General features: G+C 33.0%; 1 protein-coding gene across 1 annotated transcript in view; it reads left to right on the top strand.

Moving 5' to 3' along the window:
- The window catches only part of DACH1 (dachshund family transcription factor 1), a 429676-nt gene that overhangs the window by 281582 nt on the left and 127135 nt on the right, over positions 1-20959 (top strand). Inside the window, exons 4-5 of the mRNA XM_030813482.1 lie at positions 12586-12741; positions 13145-13317. Coding sequence (XP_030669342.1) covers positions 12586-12741; positions 13145-13317 — 329 coding nt within the window. The remainder of the gene's footprint in view (positions 1-12585; positions 12742-13144; positions 13318-20959) is intronic.

The raw sequence follows: 20959 nt of genomic DNA, 5'->3' as shown, positions 1-20959 counted from the left end.
CAGTTATTGGTGAGCTGGTACCCCCTGTCAAGAAAGGGTAAATTATATCCCTGTATGTGAAGCCTTCCAAACATGATACAGATAGTTTTTTCTTAATTAAAAATAATTAACTGCAGTATAAAGGGAACTACAGCCAGTAGGTTTAGATATGGAGTAGAGTATACAGTAACCACTTGTCCTCACCCAACATAATTGTTTTGTCATGGCTGGCTCTGAAAACCAGTTTGTTCTTCAGTCATCTTCTTAGAAAACTCTAGTGATAGAGAACACAAGATTTTTTTTTCTATTTTATCAATTTTCCAGTGGCATGAAATACGAGATTCAGGAATCCTGCCCTGGTCATATCAATGTCAATGTGGTGGATGACAGAACTCAGGATGATTATTCCTGATGATAAGTTCCTTCTCCTCCTTCTGACTATCTGATACATCACTTTAATCATATCTCTCCTCTGCCTAAGATGATGACCAAACTCATCATCCTGACATCTGAGAACTTTCATAATCTGGTCCTAGCCTACCTAATTCCTTCTGACTTCTCAGACTTTCCTAATATGTGTTCTCTCCTCTAGTCAATTGAGGTACCCAGCTGTCATCCAGACACACCATTTATGTATGTCTTCACCTCACTGCATGGCCCAGGCAATTCTCTGAACTGGGTGTGTGTTGTTGTGCCATAGAGAGGATATGGGGCCAAAAGTCATGCAAACATGTTCCAAATTCAGCTCTTTTTCTAAAAGGCTGTGGGACCTTAAGCACTTAATTTAATCACTCTGAACCTCAGCTTCCTTTGCTGTAAAATGAGGGTATTAGACTTTATGGTGCCATCCTCAGCAAAGTCTTACCTTATTGCATCATTTAAAAATATATTTTTTTCCAACACACATGCTTACATGTGCTCAAACACACACATGCATATGAGAAAATTCTTTTTCATCCTTCCATAATTGGTATATAATATTACTTTTTTTATTTGCTTATTATTTTTTCAACCTCCCTGTAGTTTGAATATAAACTCCATGAGGATATAAAGTTTCATCTGCTTTGCCCATTGCTATCTCCCCAGTACTTACAACAGTGCCTGGCACAAAATAGATGTTCGGTATATGCTAAAAAAAATGAGGGAACAAATGATTTCAATGTCTATTTTGTTCTCTAATATTCTATGATTCAAATATATACAGAAAAATAAATTGTAGGTTGTATTACAAAGTTTAAATACAATTTCTTGCTCCTTGGCCTGTACACCGTAACATTCTGGATATATATATATATTTTTAAATTATGTTTTCTGCTCTATTTCCTTGTTTGCTAGTTCATATGACTGATAATAATCTTAGTCTGATCGTTTCTGTTGTCTTGCCTCCCTAAGATTTCCAATATGCAGGGTTAACTTAATTTTGGGATAAATAAGAACATAAATTGTTTTTCAAAGCCACCTTATTTCTCATCTAAAATTTAAAATTATATTAATATTAACCTGAATAAGCACACATAATTAAATGATTTTCAAAAAATATTTTTACAGTTCAGTAGAGATTTGACACAGTTCAAAAATTAAGCCATGTTCTATTCTTAAAGTCTTAATACTTTTGTGAGTTAATTAGATTTAAAATGGATAAATATATTTAAAACACCCATCATAGTAATTTGCACACACAAGCATTAAAAGACAAGTCGTCTTTCCATTATCGTTTATTGGTATGTCCATAACACAATTATGTTTCCTGTGAAATGGTTTAAAGGTACTTACGCTAAGCGTAAAGGACACTCCAGATGTTTCTTTCTGAAAAGCAACTCTTCATAGGAAGCTCACAGAGCAAAATTTCAAAATCCAAGAAGAAAACAGTTTTTCTACAGATCATTTTAACTAAAGGAAGTTCTTAGGTATTTAATTTGTTTTGAAAAATTTTGTTTTAGTCTAGTAGCTGAAGTCTTAAGTAGTTGTTTCATATAAATTATTTTAATTAAGATCAACATTTGCTGTAAGTTTAACAAGGTGCATTTACCCAGGCGACCTCAACTCTTACGCCAGGCTTATCTAAATGAGAGCATCTGTATATGATGATCTTAATATTCTCTGATGTAATGATGTGAGAGAATGTGTGTGGTAGAACAGGCAAAAAGTAGGAAGGGTGCAATATTTTAACATTGGAGGAAATATTAAAATTATTTAAGACAGTTTGGGATTACAAAGAAAATAACAGAATACAGTGAGTATTTTACAATGGAGAATATTTTTTAGAATCAGATAACGATTCATTGTTAATTAAGGGCCCCCTGGATGATGATGATTCTTATTATTATTTGAGACAGGGTCTTGCTCCATCACCCAGGCTGGAATGCAGCGGCATGGTCATGGTTCACTGCAACCTCTGCCTCCCAGGCTCAAGCAACCCTCCTGCTTCAGCCTCCCGAGTAGCTGGGACTACAGATGCATGCCACCATGTCCGGCTAATTTTTGTATTTTTTGTAGAGGCGGGGTTTCCCCATGTTGCCCAGGCTGGGCTTGAACTCCTGAGTTCAGGTGATCTGCCCACCTCAGCCTCCCAAAGTGCTGGGATTACAAATGTGAGCCACTGTGCCTGACCATGGAGATAATTATTTTTAATAGGTAGATTTCTCTCACACCGAAAGTATTTAAAATTCAGTAGCTTTATTACTGTTATTTCTAGATAACGATAATTTGAATACATGTTATTTTTGTAAGTTGAGGATTTCAAAAAATCCTATTTCTTTGACCATTTTAGAAAAGATGCCATATTTCATCATTCATTATTTATTTTTTACCAAGGCATGTACCTTCTTAATATTGATGTTGGGAAAAATTTTTGCGAAAAAGAAACAAAAATGAATGTGACTGATTTAGCTAAATGCCATCCTGAGTTGTTGTCTTTTCTAAACTTAAACCTGTGTTTAGCACTCGGGTCAGACATTGAATCATTGTGTAACTTTACATAGGTTCATACCACCTTATATTCTTCGTTGGTCACATTATGGTTACAATAATTAAATTAGATAATTTTTAAAATAAAAAGAATAAAAATGTTTAAATTTTATTTTATATTTGCCTATGAAGATTGATATTTTGAGAAAATAAATCATTATTTAGAAACATAGTTTTTAACCCTCTTTCTTATTCTAACTCTCATTGTCACGGCAATCTACAGAAGAGTTTTATAACCATTTATTCTTGGGATAAAAATGAGTGCTTATATTTTCCCTAAATTGGAGTATAAAGGTAAAAATAAAATTATCTGTATTGCTGCTGATCCTAAGTATTCTTTCCATTGCCAGCAGCCAAAATTTTATTGGTCCTTTTGACCTTGAAAACCTCCTCTGAATGCCCATGAAAAACTGATGAAAAGTGCTTTGAATAGAATGTCTTCACTATGTATAATACAAGCTGTGGTCAGAATGATTTGGTTTCATATAAACAGTAGCTTTCAACAAGTCTGCCATCTGCATGTAATCTACCCTATAATATAATATTATTTCAATGGTCCTTCAAATATGCTGAATTCTTTTCTGTTATATGCAGTACCTCAATTTAAAGGCAGCCATCTCCATGTTTTTAAGATGAACTTCGTAATTACTGGATATCCTAACTGATTATCATATTACAAGTTGGACTAATGGCACATTTTGAAATTATTCTTAGTTGTGTCTATTTGGTTTTGTCTTTCTTTAGGCTGTCTACCTTAAATAGTAGTTAGGATTGTTAAATCTTTAAATTCAATCATAATGTGCACTCATTCGTTATTAATTGAGAGCCTAAGATATGTCAGGCATTCATGTATTCATATTGATTATCTTATTAAAAAGAATATTTTAGCTTAGAAGTGGAGAAAGTTGAATATTATAAAAATGCATGAATACAACCATTTGTGCTAAGAATTTATTATAATCCGTGTAACTTGTATTAAACTATAGGAGTCACATACCAATATTTGCTTATTCTTGCTCAGCTCTTCAGGATTAAAACATTATGCAATGTGGTTTATTTGAGACTTATTCTATGGTTTATAGTAGAAATACACGTTTGGTAGCAATACTTTTATTCTTTCCATACCTGCTTAAAGCCTCATGGCTTAATCTACTATGTACAAATTAATGGCTTCCAAATCTTCCTCACTAGGCATCTCCTTTTCTTCCAAGTTTCAGTCCCATATTTATAATTCCCTGTTGTCAATCTCTGCGTGACTATTACCGAAACACTTCATATTCAACCAGTCCAATATTGAACTGAATTTTATTCATTGTAAAATCTGATCTTCTTTATATGGATGATAAAAAGCTTGGATTGTGAATTCAGAATTAGGATAATGCATGTAAAAGCTTAATAAAATGCCCAACACATTCTAAGTACATCATACGTACTAGATACTGTCATCATCATCATTGCTTCCTTAATTATGCCACTATACAATACAACAATTGTTAATCTAGATGCTGAATTCATCTTTCATATTTTACTCACTTAATCTCCATTTATATCTAAACAGCTACTAAGTTCCACTAAGCTTATTTCCAAAATGTTAAACATATTACCAATTCTTTATCTTCTCTATCCTTAATTACAGTTAAGAATAATAATTAGGGCCGGGCGCGGTGGCTCACGCCCATAATCCCAGCACTTTGGGAGGGCGAGGTGGCGGATCACGAGGTCAGGACTTTGAGACCAGCCTGGCATTGTGAAACCCTGTCTCTACTAAAATACAAAAATTAGCAGGGCATAGTGGCGTGTGCTGTAGTCTCGCTACTCCGGAGGCTGGGCAGAAGAATCGCTTGAACCCGGGAGGCGGAGGTTGCAGTGAGCTGAGATTGCACCACTGCTCTCCAGCCTTGGTGACAGTGAGATTCTGTATAAAAAATAATAATAACAATAATAATTAGGCAAATACACGTTATTATATGTGTGTGTGCCTCTCCTGCATATCATAAGCTGCTCCATAACAAAGGCTATATCTGAACACTTTTATTGCCACAATGAGGTTTACCAGATGTAAATGTGAGAATTGCTCTGGATTTGAAGCTCTCAGCTCAAAAACTGATTGAAAGTTAGTCTTACCTTATATATGTCTGTGGATACAATGATGAGAAAAAAAAAAAAAAAGACACAGGCTTGACCACATGGAACTTACATTAAGACAAACTTTTAAAATATTTTTCTTAATAACTATGGGAAAAAAATGAAGACCCCTAATCAGGGGAGTGACAGTGTAAGATTTGTAATTAAAAATAGTTGTCTTAAATTTGATTACAGCAGCTGAGATAAAAACAGACAAAATAGAGGTGAATAATAGAGATGAAATCAATAGGACATGAAAAAGGAGTTGGGCGCTGATGGTGCACAGTAAGAGATGAGAAGATAAAGTGGATTCCTAAGTTCCTGGCTTAAAAAACTCACTGGTGATGTCCTTCTTTGATGCTAACCAGGTTTAGAAAGGAGATAAATTAATACTTAAATCCATACATATGAGAAATATCAAGACAATTGCCAAAGCATACCATCTCACTTATGAAGGTTTTGTGCTTTTTGGAAAATTCAGTAGCAATTTTCCTCAAGTGGGAAGAAAAGTTTTCAATTTCAACACAAATAATTGAAAACTGATAACATTGTATAAAATCATGAAAATTAAAACTTATTTCAACTTGCCATGGGCAACATTTGCACATGAGCATAAAAACATTAATAATATATACCTTGACATTGATTACCCCACTAACAATATATAAAATATAACCCATCATTTTATTTAATGTGATTATAAATCTATAGGGAAATTACAATATCCTTAGAGAAAGAATTTCTAGTTCATTGGTTTGCCTAATACAAGAATAATTTGATGAGGTAAAGTTAGAAAAAGTAGAAATTCATTAACATTGGCAATAAGAAAGGCTAAAAGATGTAAAGCAAAATTAACATAGATACTTCATACCAAACTGTTTATTTTGAAGAACTGTATGAATAAGTTTTAGATAGCAAAGTGTGTATGAACCTTGTGTGGTCATTTCTACATTGTCCTTTATCTGTAATCAAATTATACTTAAGTTGTAGAAATTAACCAATTTTTTTCAGTCTCATTTCCACTGACTAGCAACATTTGGCTCTTGCTTACAATCAGCTTATAGTCTGTATTTACAAGACACCCAAATATGTAGTCAATACAAATCAATCCGGCTACTAATTTTTTCTTATACAAAAATCTATGTAACCATTTACCCAGTCTGCATTTGTTTGTTTTATTTTGGTGTGTGGTTCTATTTTCCCTGGTTAACACTTAGAGCACGGTGCTAATGAGTCCAAAGACAACAACGGCATCAAAAAACCAGTGTTTTCTGATATAATTCTCTCTCTTCTGCACATATAGTACTTTACCTTTTATCTTTATAGTTATGACCCTACTTCTTTTAGTTTGAGTTGCATCAAAACTTTCTGAAATTTACTACGACATAAGGAAAAATACATGAAGCATTGTTATTTATATATAGAAATTTATTTAAATAAATTGTATGAATCCCAAAATGAAAGCTATTTAAAATTGAAACTATTGTCTATTTTAAGTTTCCTAATGCTATTTTTGTTTTTCATAATTATCCAAAGTTTCTCAGGATAAAGAAGCCATTGTTTTTAGTAATGTCTGCCTGTTCATTAAGTATCATTTCATCTTACATTAGTCACTTGGATATCAGATCTGATTTTACGGTTTGTTTCCCATTCTCTTTAGTTCAATAATCATTGGCCATAGTAAAGAATATTCAGCCAAAATTTAAAAATAAGCAGTTCTAATTTCCATTAATTTGTGTGTGCTTTGTACAACTTCACTTACTGTTACTTTCAGCACCACTGTGAAGTATATAGGGCAATACCAACATCTTAAGTAGGTGAAGAAATTTAGAATTAACAAAGTTTTGATGAGTCACAAGAACACTAATAACATCAGTATTATGTTATAAACAATGCATATAAAATAAAATATATTAAAACAGCTCTGCATTCAAAAGAAAACATCATAGGTAAGATAAAAGTCCCCTGGTATGGCAAGAGTTTCACATTCCTAATTAACTATATCTGACGTTCAAGTAACACAGGGTAAGATTTAGTTAGTGACAGGTAACTAAAGAAAAAATATCTAATTATTTATGGGAAAGTAACATATTTTCCTAAATGATATATTTATAGGTAATGGGGCAGTTAGAATTTATAACAACATTATTTTTCTCTCAAGAAAAAAATAAATTGATGTAAGAATATTAAGCCAAGCAGAATTGGTTACATTAAAGACAACCAGTTCTTTTTTTTCCCAGAACCTCCAAATCAAACATGATACATGTGCTGACCTACTCTGCGGACATTATTCTGCAATACCAGTTAGGAGGCACTTGTGGCATTTTCTTTGCTAAACCACCACACTTAAAACAGGAACATTTTAAACTGTGTGCCTAATTAATTATATCCCTAGAAGATTTCTTCTTTTCTCATTTTAGTAGTGTGATAAAGTCAAACCAAAGCATCAGGAGATTTCAGTGTTTTTATATCCTAAAGTAGATCAACTGGGATTAGATAGTTATTCAAAAGAATATTTAAAGACTATATTACAATAACTTTCATGAAAGGACTGTTTCCGCAACTCATGCAAAATAGTTGAATTACTGCTGACATTTTATAGAATTTTTTTAATAGAGTGAACTTAATCCACTAAAAGATACTAACTTGTTTGTTCCCTCACCTACCTCTGAAGTAACAGCTGAACATCTGTAGCACCTGTAACTAGTATTTACTTTTATTTAAAGCTTTGTTTTCGTTGTTAAGATGGAGTTGACGTCTTTCTAAGTGGTCTCCAATGGTATGGAGTAAATGCCTGCTCTTGCCGTCATTTTCATTGTAAACGAATCTTGACAATGTCAGGTTCCCGTCACAATCTATCAGTGTCACTCAGTAAGCAGTGGTGTGACCGTTAGTCCCTTTGAGATTTGCCTTCTTTATCAGGGTCAGCCTGTGGGAAAATCTTAACAAATAGTTACATGTCACCTAGGTATAAATGATAGTAATACAGTAGTTAAATATACTTTTACCATTTTAATGCATAGTAATTTAAAAGGCATTTATATTTTACAGATCACTTTAGTGTTTGATTATTTTATGTGTTTTCTATCTAAAATGCATAGAAATACTGTGGACTTCTCTTTGGGAACCTGTTTCTCGTTGGATACATTTAGGAGTGAAATGAACAAATGAATATATATAATTATTTGGACTAAGACTATAATTGGTGCTGTGCATACACACACCCAAAATTGTTATTGTGTTTTTAGTAAAGAGAAACTAAGAATATCTTTCTCCAAAACATTTTTCATTCCCTTTCCTACCTAAAAATTGTGCTCCCCTTTATTTCTCTTTATTCTTTCCCTTTATTTCAGTTTATTCACAAGAGCCAGTTACTAAAATTTGATTTATAATATAGCTGTATTTGTTGTTCATTTTCTTGTGTATGTTTATGTAACAGGATATTAAATACAATTTTTTCCTGTGGTCTCCATCAAGAACAAATGGTGTCAGGTACCCCTCATTTTAAAGAAAGTAAAAAACAATTGGTACTTATTAATAGCAACTGAATCAGCATTGCTGTCTTAACTATCACTCCAGACTCCATGAACAACCACCTTCTTCCTTTATAAGAATGGACCACACTCATTTATGAACATTCATTTATAAGATGGGATTTGAAGAGATCATTCTAGTGAAAGGACAGCAACTGACAGGTATGGCTGTGGTTTAGTAATTTCTTTTTGAGCATGCTTCCTCACTGAGAAGGTCAAGGGAGGAAAATTCCAAGAGAATTACTCAAGGATTGTGGATGTTTCCACCTCATTTGGTAGCTGGATTTCTGCTTAAGTGTGAACTGCTGATTGGGAGCAGGAGTTGGAGGTGGTGGTAAAAAACTGAGGAGAAGGGAGCAGGCTGGAGAAAGTGGACATCAGAACAAGAGGACTTACACCAGGAGGAGGGCCTTAGTTTCAAGAAGCAGTGGGAGTTTAAGGAGCTTAGACAATCATGAAGCTGGAGGAGATTCTACTGTGAGGAACTTGTGCAGTTAGGAAGTTCCTCAGTGAGGATTCCCTTGAAGGATAAGACATTACCACCATGGAAATGTTTAGATTTAGGTCTCTACCACTTGGAAGATGTCAATGGCCTAAAGGAGTAGCCACAGAAGTTGCAGTGCAGGGGAAATTTAAGCAGGAACCATTTAAGCAAGAGACGTTTATCTTATTACCCAGAAGAAGGAGAGGAGGAAGATAGGATGGTTGAAAAGCTGAGCTAGCCTCTGTCTTGCAGATACCTAGACTGTAGAAATGGCTAATGCTAGTGGGGATGGGGAAGCAGAGATGACAGTTAACTAGAATGGATTTATTATACTCAAAATCTGCTCAAGGCTCTTATGGGACAGAATAGGGAACCTTGACAAAGCTTTTTTGAAGGCAGTAATTAGAGGAAAACGAAAACCATTTTATATTTGTAACCCATCATTTCTGACTATTCAATAACCTGGTACCCTTAGAGTAGGGATGGCTTTCACAATTTAGGGATATATTTCTGCATTTAAAACCTGGTCCATCTTAAAAGATGTATCACAAAATGCAATAAAAATATCAAGTGAGGGTGAGCCAAGGAAAATAGTCTGAGCCCATGAAGACTAAGACATTGCATCAAACTTATTTTTCAGAAGCTTTGTTTTAATGTTGGAATGGGGAGGGACTAAGCGGGGAGAGGACCTCCCACACCTAGTCCTTACATATTTGAATTTCAGTTACACTAAATCTTGAAATAACCTTGCTTGTTCCATCTTTTACATAAAAGAAAATCTAAACACACACAGTCACTCTTTATATATAAATTCCATATACTTACATATGCAGTTATTAGTATATTCTTAATAGCAGTAAGTCAGTTTTTTCTGTTTCTATCTTCCCCTGCCAAATGTTAGAAATTTCTTATATATTGAATCTGCTGCTGTTTCTTGCAGTCTTAGTAGTAAATATGAATTTTAAAGGTATTTATGTGTGTATATATGTTTGTGTGTAAGCATAGTGCATATATACTGGTTTATATCGTGCTATATATTGGCTTAAAATAAAATGGTGAAAATATGCACTTAATAACTATGGGCATGTCTTGTTCTGAAGTGGCCTATTTTCAATTCTTATTTATTCATGCTAATAGAGGAAAAGGATGTTATAAATAATGCAAAAATCACTTACAGCTGACTTGGTTATATATTGTATATTTTTCATCAGACTTAGTTTCTTAATTGTTTGCTCTATTTATTACCCAAATGAGCTAACATCATAAGTATTTAACAAATGATGATTGGTGGAGATGGCTAGAAGCATTCTAAGTAGTGAGAAAATCTAATATAGTATTAGAAACTTACTAGGGAAAATTCACATATGAATGCTTGATATTTACCTGTGCACAAGGGACTGATATCTGTGACGCAAAAACAGATGTGAAAATGGGTAGTGTTTTATCTGTAGTCTGTTTTCAGAGTAATTTAATCAGAATTTTAAGATAATATTTTACACCTTAATAATGTGAAAAATAGAGTTATTGTGCATCTCTACTGATATGAGTGAAATTTAAATATATTTGCAGAAATAACTATTTCCCATTTATTTGTTTATCCTGGCAATAGGACTTCAATAAAAGAGGAAATTAGTTTAAGTGAACAGAAAAACAAAAGTAGATTATAGCTGTAAATGCAGCTCAAACTGAATCCAAAACAATGAATGTATATTTTTCCACTCCATATTTTAGTTAATTATCTTCAAATATGCAATCTACTATGAAAATGTAATCGTTACATTTGTTGAAGATTTTAAATGAAGTATAAAATATAGAAAAAATTACTTATTATTTCTAAGTTTCCAGTGCAATTTCTATATTAAAATAATATTTATTCCAAAGCATGATTTCTATATCCTGATAGTCAGTTTTAACTGATAACATACAAGGTAAAATCAATGCTGAATCATAACATTTGACCAAATCAAATCCCATAGACTTTGTGAATTAAGTCTATAATAAAAAATTGCATGTACTTTGATAAAGGCAATGTAAAGAGCAGATGTTTAAAATGTGTTATAATAATAATCTCTTGAAATCATACATTTGAAAAATTCATCTATTTATAGTTCTTGCATGTTTGACTAGTACCTTGGGATAAGTGTCAAAAAAGTTATGAGAACAGAAATAAGGTGTATAAATTTGTGAATATGAAAAGAACTTTTATATCACAGTGTAGGAGCAAGCTGGAGAAATTTCTTTTATGTAAGTCGTTTCTGTATGAAGCTATAAACTTTTTTTTAAGCCAAAAGCTGTCATGGTTTCTTGTAAAATAATAAAGATAATAAAGATATCCATTTTAATTGATTCTTTTCATTGTTTAATAAAATTGCTTTGTTTGATTGCTGAAGAATTTGAATTGAGTTTTCATTACCCACTTCTGAACAATTTACTCTAAGATCCAGACAGTATTGAGCTAATGAGTTTGAATTTATATTGAACCTTAACTGTCTTCATGAAGTAAATGGAAAAAAATCATGGCAGTAACTAAGTATTCTTCATTAAAAACTATGTCGTAGAGATTTTACAATGAGGCTTTTAGCAGAGCTAAAGCATTAAATTGGAGTTTTACCAACTTTGCTGTTTCTATGCATATTATATGAAAATATGGTTTCTTTTTTTAAGAAATAAGAAAATCATGAGCTGATAGGGATATTACAGAAATTTCCTCTAAGTGGATAGTTTGTATTTTCAACAGATTCAGTTAAGGAATAAATTAATGTTAAATTAATTTAATTTGGGAGCACATCTAAATTGAAATGATTTATTAACACCTTCCAAGGAGTATTCTAATAAGGTATTTCATGATCTTTTTAAATCTAAGGCATTGCCACCAATATTGAAATGCAAGCCCTCAGTTGAGTGGCATTGACATGGAGACATAATGTATGTTTCTCTTTATTTGAAAACAAGTGATGTATTTATTCACACACACATGCATGCATATTTAATTTTTGCTTTGGCATTATATTCTATAGAGTGATCTTTTGTGTTCTCTGTACAATGTCAAACCAAGCTGGACATTTAATGGCTCCAATTTTTGGATTTTCTGTGTAATGAAGTTAGGCACTTTATTTGATGGCTAGGATGTCATTTACTACAAGGATAACTTTGCATTCTATAAATATTAGTGTGTTTCAGTTCCAAGGAGTAATTAATTATCTGGTTAATAGAGACCATTTCATATTAAGCTGGATAGCCAAACAGTATTAGACTCCACCACTAGGTTAAATGTTGCAGAAATATATATATATATTTTAATTTTGAGATCCTATATAAGAAATAGAAAATCAAAAAGAACGTGCAGCTTAGGGGAAATTTCTTACCTCGGCTTATTTCCCTAGAAATCAGTTTTCCAACTCCAAACGTGATATATTTTTTTAAAACATCATTTTAAATTAGTCATTGGAAGATTTAGAATAATATTATATCCAAGTAATTTATATTCATTCCCCACAGGCAGCAGTGATGGTTCCTGGGATAAGGAAACACTGCCCTCTTCCCCATCCCAGGGACCTCAGGCCTCTGTAACCCACCCCCGCATGCCTGGAGCACGTAGCCTTCCACTTAGTCATCCTCTCAACCATCTTCAGCAGAGTCACCTTCTGCCAAATGGTACGATGGCATTTTTTAGCATTAAAAATCGTAGTTTTTTAAATTGTAATTATCAGTTGTCAAAATAGGACATAATAAAGAGATATACTATATTTACATAACTAATTGGGATAAGTTAAAGAAAACCCTAGTATTTTAAGGAAGATTCAGACTGATTATAGGAATAATATAGCAAAGAATTGACCATTTGTATTAAACACAGGAAAAGTTAGGAAATGATAAACCATGGCACAGAACCAGATAGCTGTAAGCCTAGTTTCCCTGAGTAGTGAGTGAAATTTTTGCATACAAAGAGGAAAAATATTTTTTCTTTGACTACCATTATTAGAAAACTTTTGAATGTTTCAATTTTTAATGATTTATGTCCTCCAGAGCAATGATGATATATGTGCATTTTTTATAGGACTGGAACTTCCTTTTATGATGATGCCCCACCCTCTAATTCCTGTCAGCCTACCTCCAGCATCTGTCACCATGGCAATGAGCCAGATGAACCACCTCAGCACCATTGCAAATATGGCAGCAGCAGCACAAGTTCAGAGTCCCCCATCCAGAGTTGAGACATCAGTTATTAAGGTAATTCTTTTTTTATACAACTATTTTGGCATGTTCATCTTAAGCCACCATCCCTTAATCCATTTTTCTTATTCCATAAGTACATTTGAACTCTAAAAAGCTAAGTGATAGTAAATAGACTATTAAAAAAAAATCACTTGTAGCAAATGGCCCCAGGGGCACATTACTTAGGCAGGCTAGGGTTGCTTTAAATTCTCTATATATCTATTAAGATAGAGAAAAACATACGACATTAAATGTTACAGTTCAAATTGTGTGTGTTCTTACATAGGTAGTTGTGTGTATGTGTGTGTGGTGTTATGAGCATTGATGTGTGGAGAATCAGAAGACTAGAAAGGATAAATTTTGCCACTTCCTAGCTCTGTCACCTTAGACATGTTATTCAATCTTCCTGATTCTAGTAAATATCTAATAAAGACATAATCCAGTGTGGATTATGTTGTAAAAACTAAATGAAGTAATAAAATTGGAAGTTTCCATAAATTCAAAAATACACTAAATTAAAGGTAACATTATTGTAATATAAACTTCATATGTGCATATATACACAATTCCGTCTCCTCTATCCCTGTGTATCTGTGTGTGTATGTGTGTGTATCGTATGTGTTATATATGTAAATATCTTTTACTTTCATATTATTTTAAAATGTGTACTTAAAATATTTTAACTGCATTGTCTGATTGGCTAAGGAGTAAGAAATAACAAAAAATTAAGAATAGATTATTAATTTTTAAACTAAGTACAAGATATTTTATGCTGCATGATCATTATTTGACATTACAATTATCCCATTTTTCTGAATACAATACACTTAAATTTAGGGTAGCCTCTGGAGCACATCTTATATAAATGGCCCTGTTCGGATCAAAAGTTCAGAAGATCGAGACCATCCTGGCTAACATGGGGAAACCACGTACCTACTAAAAATACAAAAAATTTGCCGGGCGTGGTGGCGGGCACCTGTAGTCCCAGCTACTCGGGAGGTTGAGGCAGGAGAATGGCGTGAACCCAGGAGGTGGAGCTTGCAGTGAGCCGAGATGGCGCCACTGCACTGCAGCCTGGGCGACAGAGTGAGACTCCGTCTCAAAAAAAAAAAAAAAAAAAAAAGGCCCTGTTACTACTTACATACAATGTGGAGTAATATGCAAATAGGAATTTTTCTTATATTAATGGCTCTAAAAACAAAGATGTGTCCCAGATGCTTCGGTTATTTTCTGTAGTATCAATACCAGAGGAAAAAATAACCAAAAGTCTCACAGAAGACGCGGATCAACTACTCAAAGATTGCCACCTCAGAGAGCACCAGTGAGTGCCACATTGTTATCAGCCAAGGAACTGATAAAAAGACCTTTGAAAACCCTTCTCTAAGAGGGATATTGTTATCAGATTATTCAATAAGCAAGATATCACCGTCTTGTTTAATTTATGATGATGTTAGGTAATAGGTATTATTGAGAATTAAGCACTCTGATTTTCTCACTCATTAAAGTTATCTAGACGTGGAGTTTGGCTGAGGGAAAAACCCATTTCAGTCTTCCTATCATTGTAGTCAATGGCTACTTTAAGCAAATGTTACAAGGTACTAAGTATTAATGTATACGATGTGATTATTCTCATTAAAAAAATCTGGTCGTTATTACCATAAAGAATCATCTCATAGTATTAATTATGTAATTTTTACTTTCAAAACTGGTAACTAAAATCTCTCATTTAGGTAAGATTTACATTAATAAATAAGGCAAACATATTATAGAAGAGCAGATTTTAGCAGTTTAAAGTCATAATGGGTGTCTAAGTGTCTAAGTTATGACCTGTAGCTAATATTTGCATGAGGGATGGCTTACATATTCCTGCATCCAAAAGCCTTTATTTATATCAGGATACTTGATTTATTTTATTTTGCAATATACACATATTTTAAAAAATAGTTGTGCTCCTTGTTAATTAGAATACTTAGGGGATCTCCTTTTAATACATCCTTGGTTGTCACAAAGTTTAGATAAGTAGGAGGAAGAAGTTGAGTTTCCTCTGGAAGAAGTCTATAGAAAATAATTCAGGACTCAATGATTGGGAAGTCAGAAACATTCCTGTGTTTTCCTAGATTAAGTTTAGGAATGGAAAGGAGGGGGATATATGGAGAAAGGAAGAAAATACACAAAAAGAGAAGAAAGTGAGGTCGCTTTCTGTTTTAAGATATGTGCCAACACCTACTAAGTCATAGAGATATCTCACTTCTTCTGTTGTTGCAAATATTTTCAGAAACTTGGTTACATGCCGATTAAAGGGAGTTGTGGATTTTGAAAGTGTTGATGTAAATGGTAATAGTAGCAGCCAAATAGGGAACAATGGCTCTAATTGAGAATGATTACAGAAAGTAAAATCTGATAGTTTTTATTGCCAACATCAAAGTGAAGTTCAATTGGCTGTTGTGGAAGGGCCGAAAGGCCCATTTTTTATCATGGTGCCCTTATTTTGTGAGACAGGCCATTTGTATAGCTTCGAATTTGATACTGACAGGTAAAGATTATTGAAAGTAAACACATTTTAAGAAAGGCATGAGACGATTCTAACAGTTTTAGACACTTAAAGACATCCACATAACCTGATAAAAATCAAGTGAGTGTCCTCAGAGAATAAGGGTGAGGAATGGGTCCTCCAAGAAGTTCTAAGTATTAGAGAGAAGAAGTTAACAAATCAACCTGTCTAAATGTATATATTGGTTGACTGTATAGAACAAGAAGAGTTTAGTAAACTCACTTAATAGATGTTAATTAAGTTTAGTTTGGGGGAAGTTTTTGTTTTCCTCAAAGAAAACAGCTGATTCCTATGTCACCTTTAACAGTATTGGACACATGTGGGTAACTAGAATAGGGACTACACATTGGTTTGCCTGGGAAGATTCTATTAATAAGTGTGAAAGTCTGTTGCAAGTGAAGTGTTAAATATCATAGAAGATTGAGCCTGTATGACGGAATTATAAAACAACTGGAGAAATAGCCTTTAAAGAGAAAATAGAACTTTGAGAGATGTTCTAAATGCTGGAATATACCGTTTACATTTTTTAAGAGTAATGACAAGACTTAAAATTAAAACTCAACCTAAATACAAATGGCAATAAGAATTTGTAGGACAAAAGAGAAGCAAAAATATAGCTTTCAGAGTTACATATTTTAAAAATATTCTTTGTTTAGCTGTTTCTACGAAGTTAAGGAGCTCCAAAAGTTTTTTCATTAACATATCAATGCAAGTACATGAAATGGAGCAGGGCCTGAATCCCCAAGCTGCCAACGTTGGGTGAAATCTATTCTGCTGCTGGTTTTTATGGCCTGTGAGTTAAGAATGGTTTTGCATTTTTAAATGGTTGGAAAAAAATAAAAAGAAAAATATTTCATGACACATGAGAATTATATGAAATTCAAAATGTAGTGTTGGTAAATAAAGTTTTTTCTGGGGACAGAGCCACATCTAAATTTATGTAATGTCTATGGCTATTTTCACATACAAAGACAGAGTGGACTAAAATACTTGCTATTTGGCCTTTTACCAAAAAAGTTTTTAATTAATTAATTAATTCAATTAATTGAATTAATTAATCAATTAATTCAATTAATTAATTGAATTAATTAATTCAATACCTGTGTTAGACCTCTGATTATCCCAAACCCACATGAATCTCAGGCTATGGAAAACTGAAGCAGTTCAAACTAAACTCTCAAACACAATAGAGCCAAGCAGAAAAAAAAAATTAAAATAATTGAGAATTTAGGGTTGAAAGAATTAAATGCACTGAGGAAAAGAGAACTAGATAGATGAAGATTTTCCCACTACGGCATTGTTATTTGCTTTACGTGCAAGCGTTCATGAGATAGTCTGCTAAAGTCTTGAACTTAGACTTTCTATGGCTGGTTGTATTGAGTATAATCAAGATTATTTTGAGGAGGAAATTGACATATACTCTTTAGACAATAATAATTCTAATTAAAATTCCTAGTTGTGTGGATATATGCACAATTTCCTCTCCCCTCTGTCTCTCCCTAAATATCTGTAGGGATATATTAAAGAATTATAAACTGTACCTGTATTAATTTCTTACGTGTCAGTGATGCCCATATACTTTTTCTGTTTAGCATTCATAGAACATAAAGCAACTTAGACTTGAGATGTTATGTAATTCAGCTTCCCCCATAACGGAGAAATAATTCTCACATCCTTCTTATTCATTTTCATATATCTAAGCCTTTGTAGGATGCCTAATCTGTTTTCAGCAGATTTAAGAGTGAGAAGTATATTCATTAATCAAATTAAAATTTGCATCTCAATAGCTTCTACCTTAAATTTGTTATATTTTATTGGAAGAAAAATGTCTACTAATTCTTCTAGGTTCTAGCCGTTTCAATATTTAAGCCCTCTGTTTTAGTGCCTATAGTGTTTCTGTTTTCTAGGCCAATTATTCTAATTTGTTCTGACTATTCTTCATCTTTTTGGCTGCCTTCTTTTTACTGAAGTCACCGTCTATCCCACCATACTCTAGAAGTGAATTGTGCAGTGAAGAGACACTAGACATCAACCTCAATTTGGACAATAATCTATAAATCTAGTCATAGTTCCTAAGATTTTGTTTGGTAGTTGAATGTCTGACTCAGTACATTTCATGCCTTTCTGACATAAAATTCTGTTAAGCCAGTTTTTCTTCATCTTTTATTTGTGTTAGGAATTTATATTTATCTACATTAAGTTTTTTAGTTTCCATTCCATTGATTTAGGGTCTTTAGATACTTTGGAGTATTAACATCCCAGACTATCACATTAGCTATTTATGCCACCTTTGTATCATTTCCAAATTTTAAAAGGATGTATTCCTTTATTACCTTAAACAACAGAGTAAAATAAACAATATAAATCAACAGATCAATTTCTCTTGTCATTGGAGAATTCCTAATACGTTGAAATGTTCTATTAATTGATTCTCAGGTATCATTCATTATGTAACCCCAAATTCTCCTGAATGAATCAATATTTTTCTCAGTTTTTATTTAATAAATTCACAATGTTATAAAGATTTTGAAAAGAGCGTTCTTGATGAAATAGAAGTAATATTGAAAGGAAGAAAGGAAGCATATTTTAGTGATTTAAGGCATGTGTTCTGAAAGAAGACTACTTGGATTTTCATTTCGACTTCATCACCTCCAACCAGTGTGACCATAGACAAATTATTTAATATAGTTGTATTTTGTGTAAAAACGATACTACCCCATTAGGTTGTCATAATGATTAAATTACTATTTATTTAATCTTTGGAAGTCTTTATATACCAACATTATTTTCATCTTATTACTATTTTGTTTTCTCTCCAAGTATCCAAAATCATTTGTTTAAAAGTAAGTTCTAGAATTTTGCAGGGAATCCCTGTCAAGCTTGTGAAATATAGTCAGAATTCTATGGTGAGACCTCTGTCTCTCTGACTTTCTCTTTTTTTTTGTTCTGCTCATTTTACCTAATAAAAATTTTATACACAGCTTTATTTTAATCAAGGACTTTTGGGGTTTGTAGTGCATAGTATGCAAAGCAGATTTGTAAATGCATTTTAAGATTTTCTTCAGAGATAATGTAGAATTGTTTTTGAGAAATATGACAACATTCAAATTACCCTACATTGTTGGATACACATCTTTCTTCTTTTGACACATTACAGTTTTCTGAAAATAGGGAATATGACTTAAATTTGTTAATTTTCTTTGCTGATCTGTTTTGTGTCTCTGTGTGTGTCTGTGTGTGTGTGAGAGAGAGACAGAGGCTTTGTGACATTCTCATTTAAAGAATTAAACATTGAAAAATGCTATTTATAATTGTACTCATACTTTAAAGCAAGTTTTTAAAATACTATATTAGGAAACAAGGTGTTACTTGCATGAAGTTTAAAATGTGAAAAGATTATAAAAACTACAACCAGAGTGACCTAATTCACAAAGTAGAGTGAATCTTAGAACAATGTGACATCATATACTTCATGTTTGTTTTTAGTTACAGAATAGTTTATTCTTTGTACAAACACAAAAATCTCCAAGTGTATGCAGCGCTTTTAGACATAAATTTTTTTCACAAAAAATTTATTTAATTTTACTTGGTTTTAAAAAATAATAAGTATGTTCTGTTTAGGTTTATTTGAATATTGATATTAAATATGAAAAAAAGATGTTAACCTAAAAAAGAAAGTATTACCACACAACCACCACTAATGAAACATCCAGGCCTTGAAATACATCACATGTTTAAATGAATGATTTTATAATAATACTAAAAAAGGAACTCACTGTTCACATTTGGAGAATTTTGGGGGAACTGATGTTTTTAAAGGACAATAAAGGCTTAAAGATAAATACATGGAAGGGATCAAGCATTTTTCCTGCCTTTTCCATAAAAACTGATCCTAAGAATAACCAAATGATTCATGAGGTAACTTTGTGATCATAGAAACCTTCTAGAAAATAAGTGTGTAGGAAATTACAAGCCCTAATGAAGTGACGAATTGTGGCCATGATCATCAGTGGTGGCTGGCATCATAAAAGGCAACCAAGCAGACATTACGCTCATTATAGAAGCTTGCAACACCATCTATGAAGTAGTCATACCCCCACATCAACTTGAACCAAGCCTCCAGATGTAACTATGCAGGAAACTCAAGGGTCAAAGGAACATCGGGATGAATTAGACTCATCAAGGGAACTGCAGATGAGAGGCTCATCGTGGTGGTGGCCTGTAAGAACATATATTTGTGCCTTACTAAGTTAAACATTGACTTTAAACATTTACCATGCAGGAGAGATTGATGCCAGTTAAAGGCAGTGCTGGTCAAATCAGCACTTACCTGTTTTACCTTGCTGTTCTTCCTCCACCTCTATATCCCTTGGCTGTAGCAAAGGAAGAAGTCCTACCTTTTAATTAAGACGCCAGTATTTATTGTCAGATGGTGCTGAATTATAATTCCTGAGTCAAGATTTTATTTTGCTGCTTAAAGTAACTTTATATTATCAAATAGAAACCTAAAAAGTTACAAGGCTACGTGAATTTTCATACACTCTTGGGAAAAATATAGTCCCCTACCACCAATGAGTGAGTTCAAAAAGACAACAGGAGAATAAAGTTAAGTTGTTTCAGATTATATTAAGTTGTTTCACGGGGCCTTGCCAGTTTCATGTTTGGAAAACTTGAGTATTTATTGAGTTCCATAATCAAAGTTTTTTTTAAAAGCTATGTAAATATTGTTTGGGGCTTCCTCAGCTATGGAATCTTGATTTGGGCTGCCTGGTCCTCAACTAGGTGTAAGCATGCTAACATCATTGACTGTCTCTTGAAAGTACTTTTAAGCATTTTTCTGAATACAGGATTCCAATTCTGCTATTTATCTTCTTTGCACATTTTTCCAAAGCAAAGGAATTTGAACACCACTCTTAGTGTCAATGATGTTGCATTTCACTAACAACATTTACCAGGTGTGATATATGCTCCACGGGGACAATAATTTTTGTCAGTTTTGCTTAATTTTATATAACTAGAACCTAGATCCTGCCTGGTACATAGTAAGTGTTCAGTAAATACTCATTGAACTAATGTATTTGAGCCTGAGTTTTCTTAAAGCTGAGA

The sequence above is a fragment of the Nomascus leucogenys genome, chromosome 5 (assembly GCF_006542625.1).
Source record: "Nomascus leucogenys isolate Asia chromosome 5, Asia_NLE_v1, whole genome shotgun sequence".
Taxonomy (NCBI): Eukaryota; Metazoa; Chordata; class Mammalia; order Primates; family Hylobatidae; genus Nomascus; species Nomascus leucogenys.
This window is presented reverse-complemented; position numbering and strand designations above follow the sequence as displayed.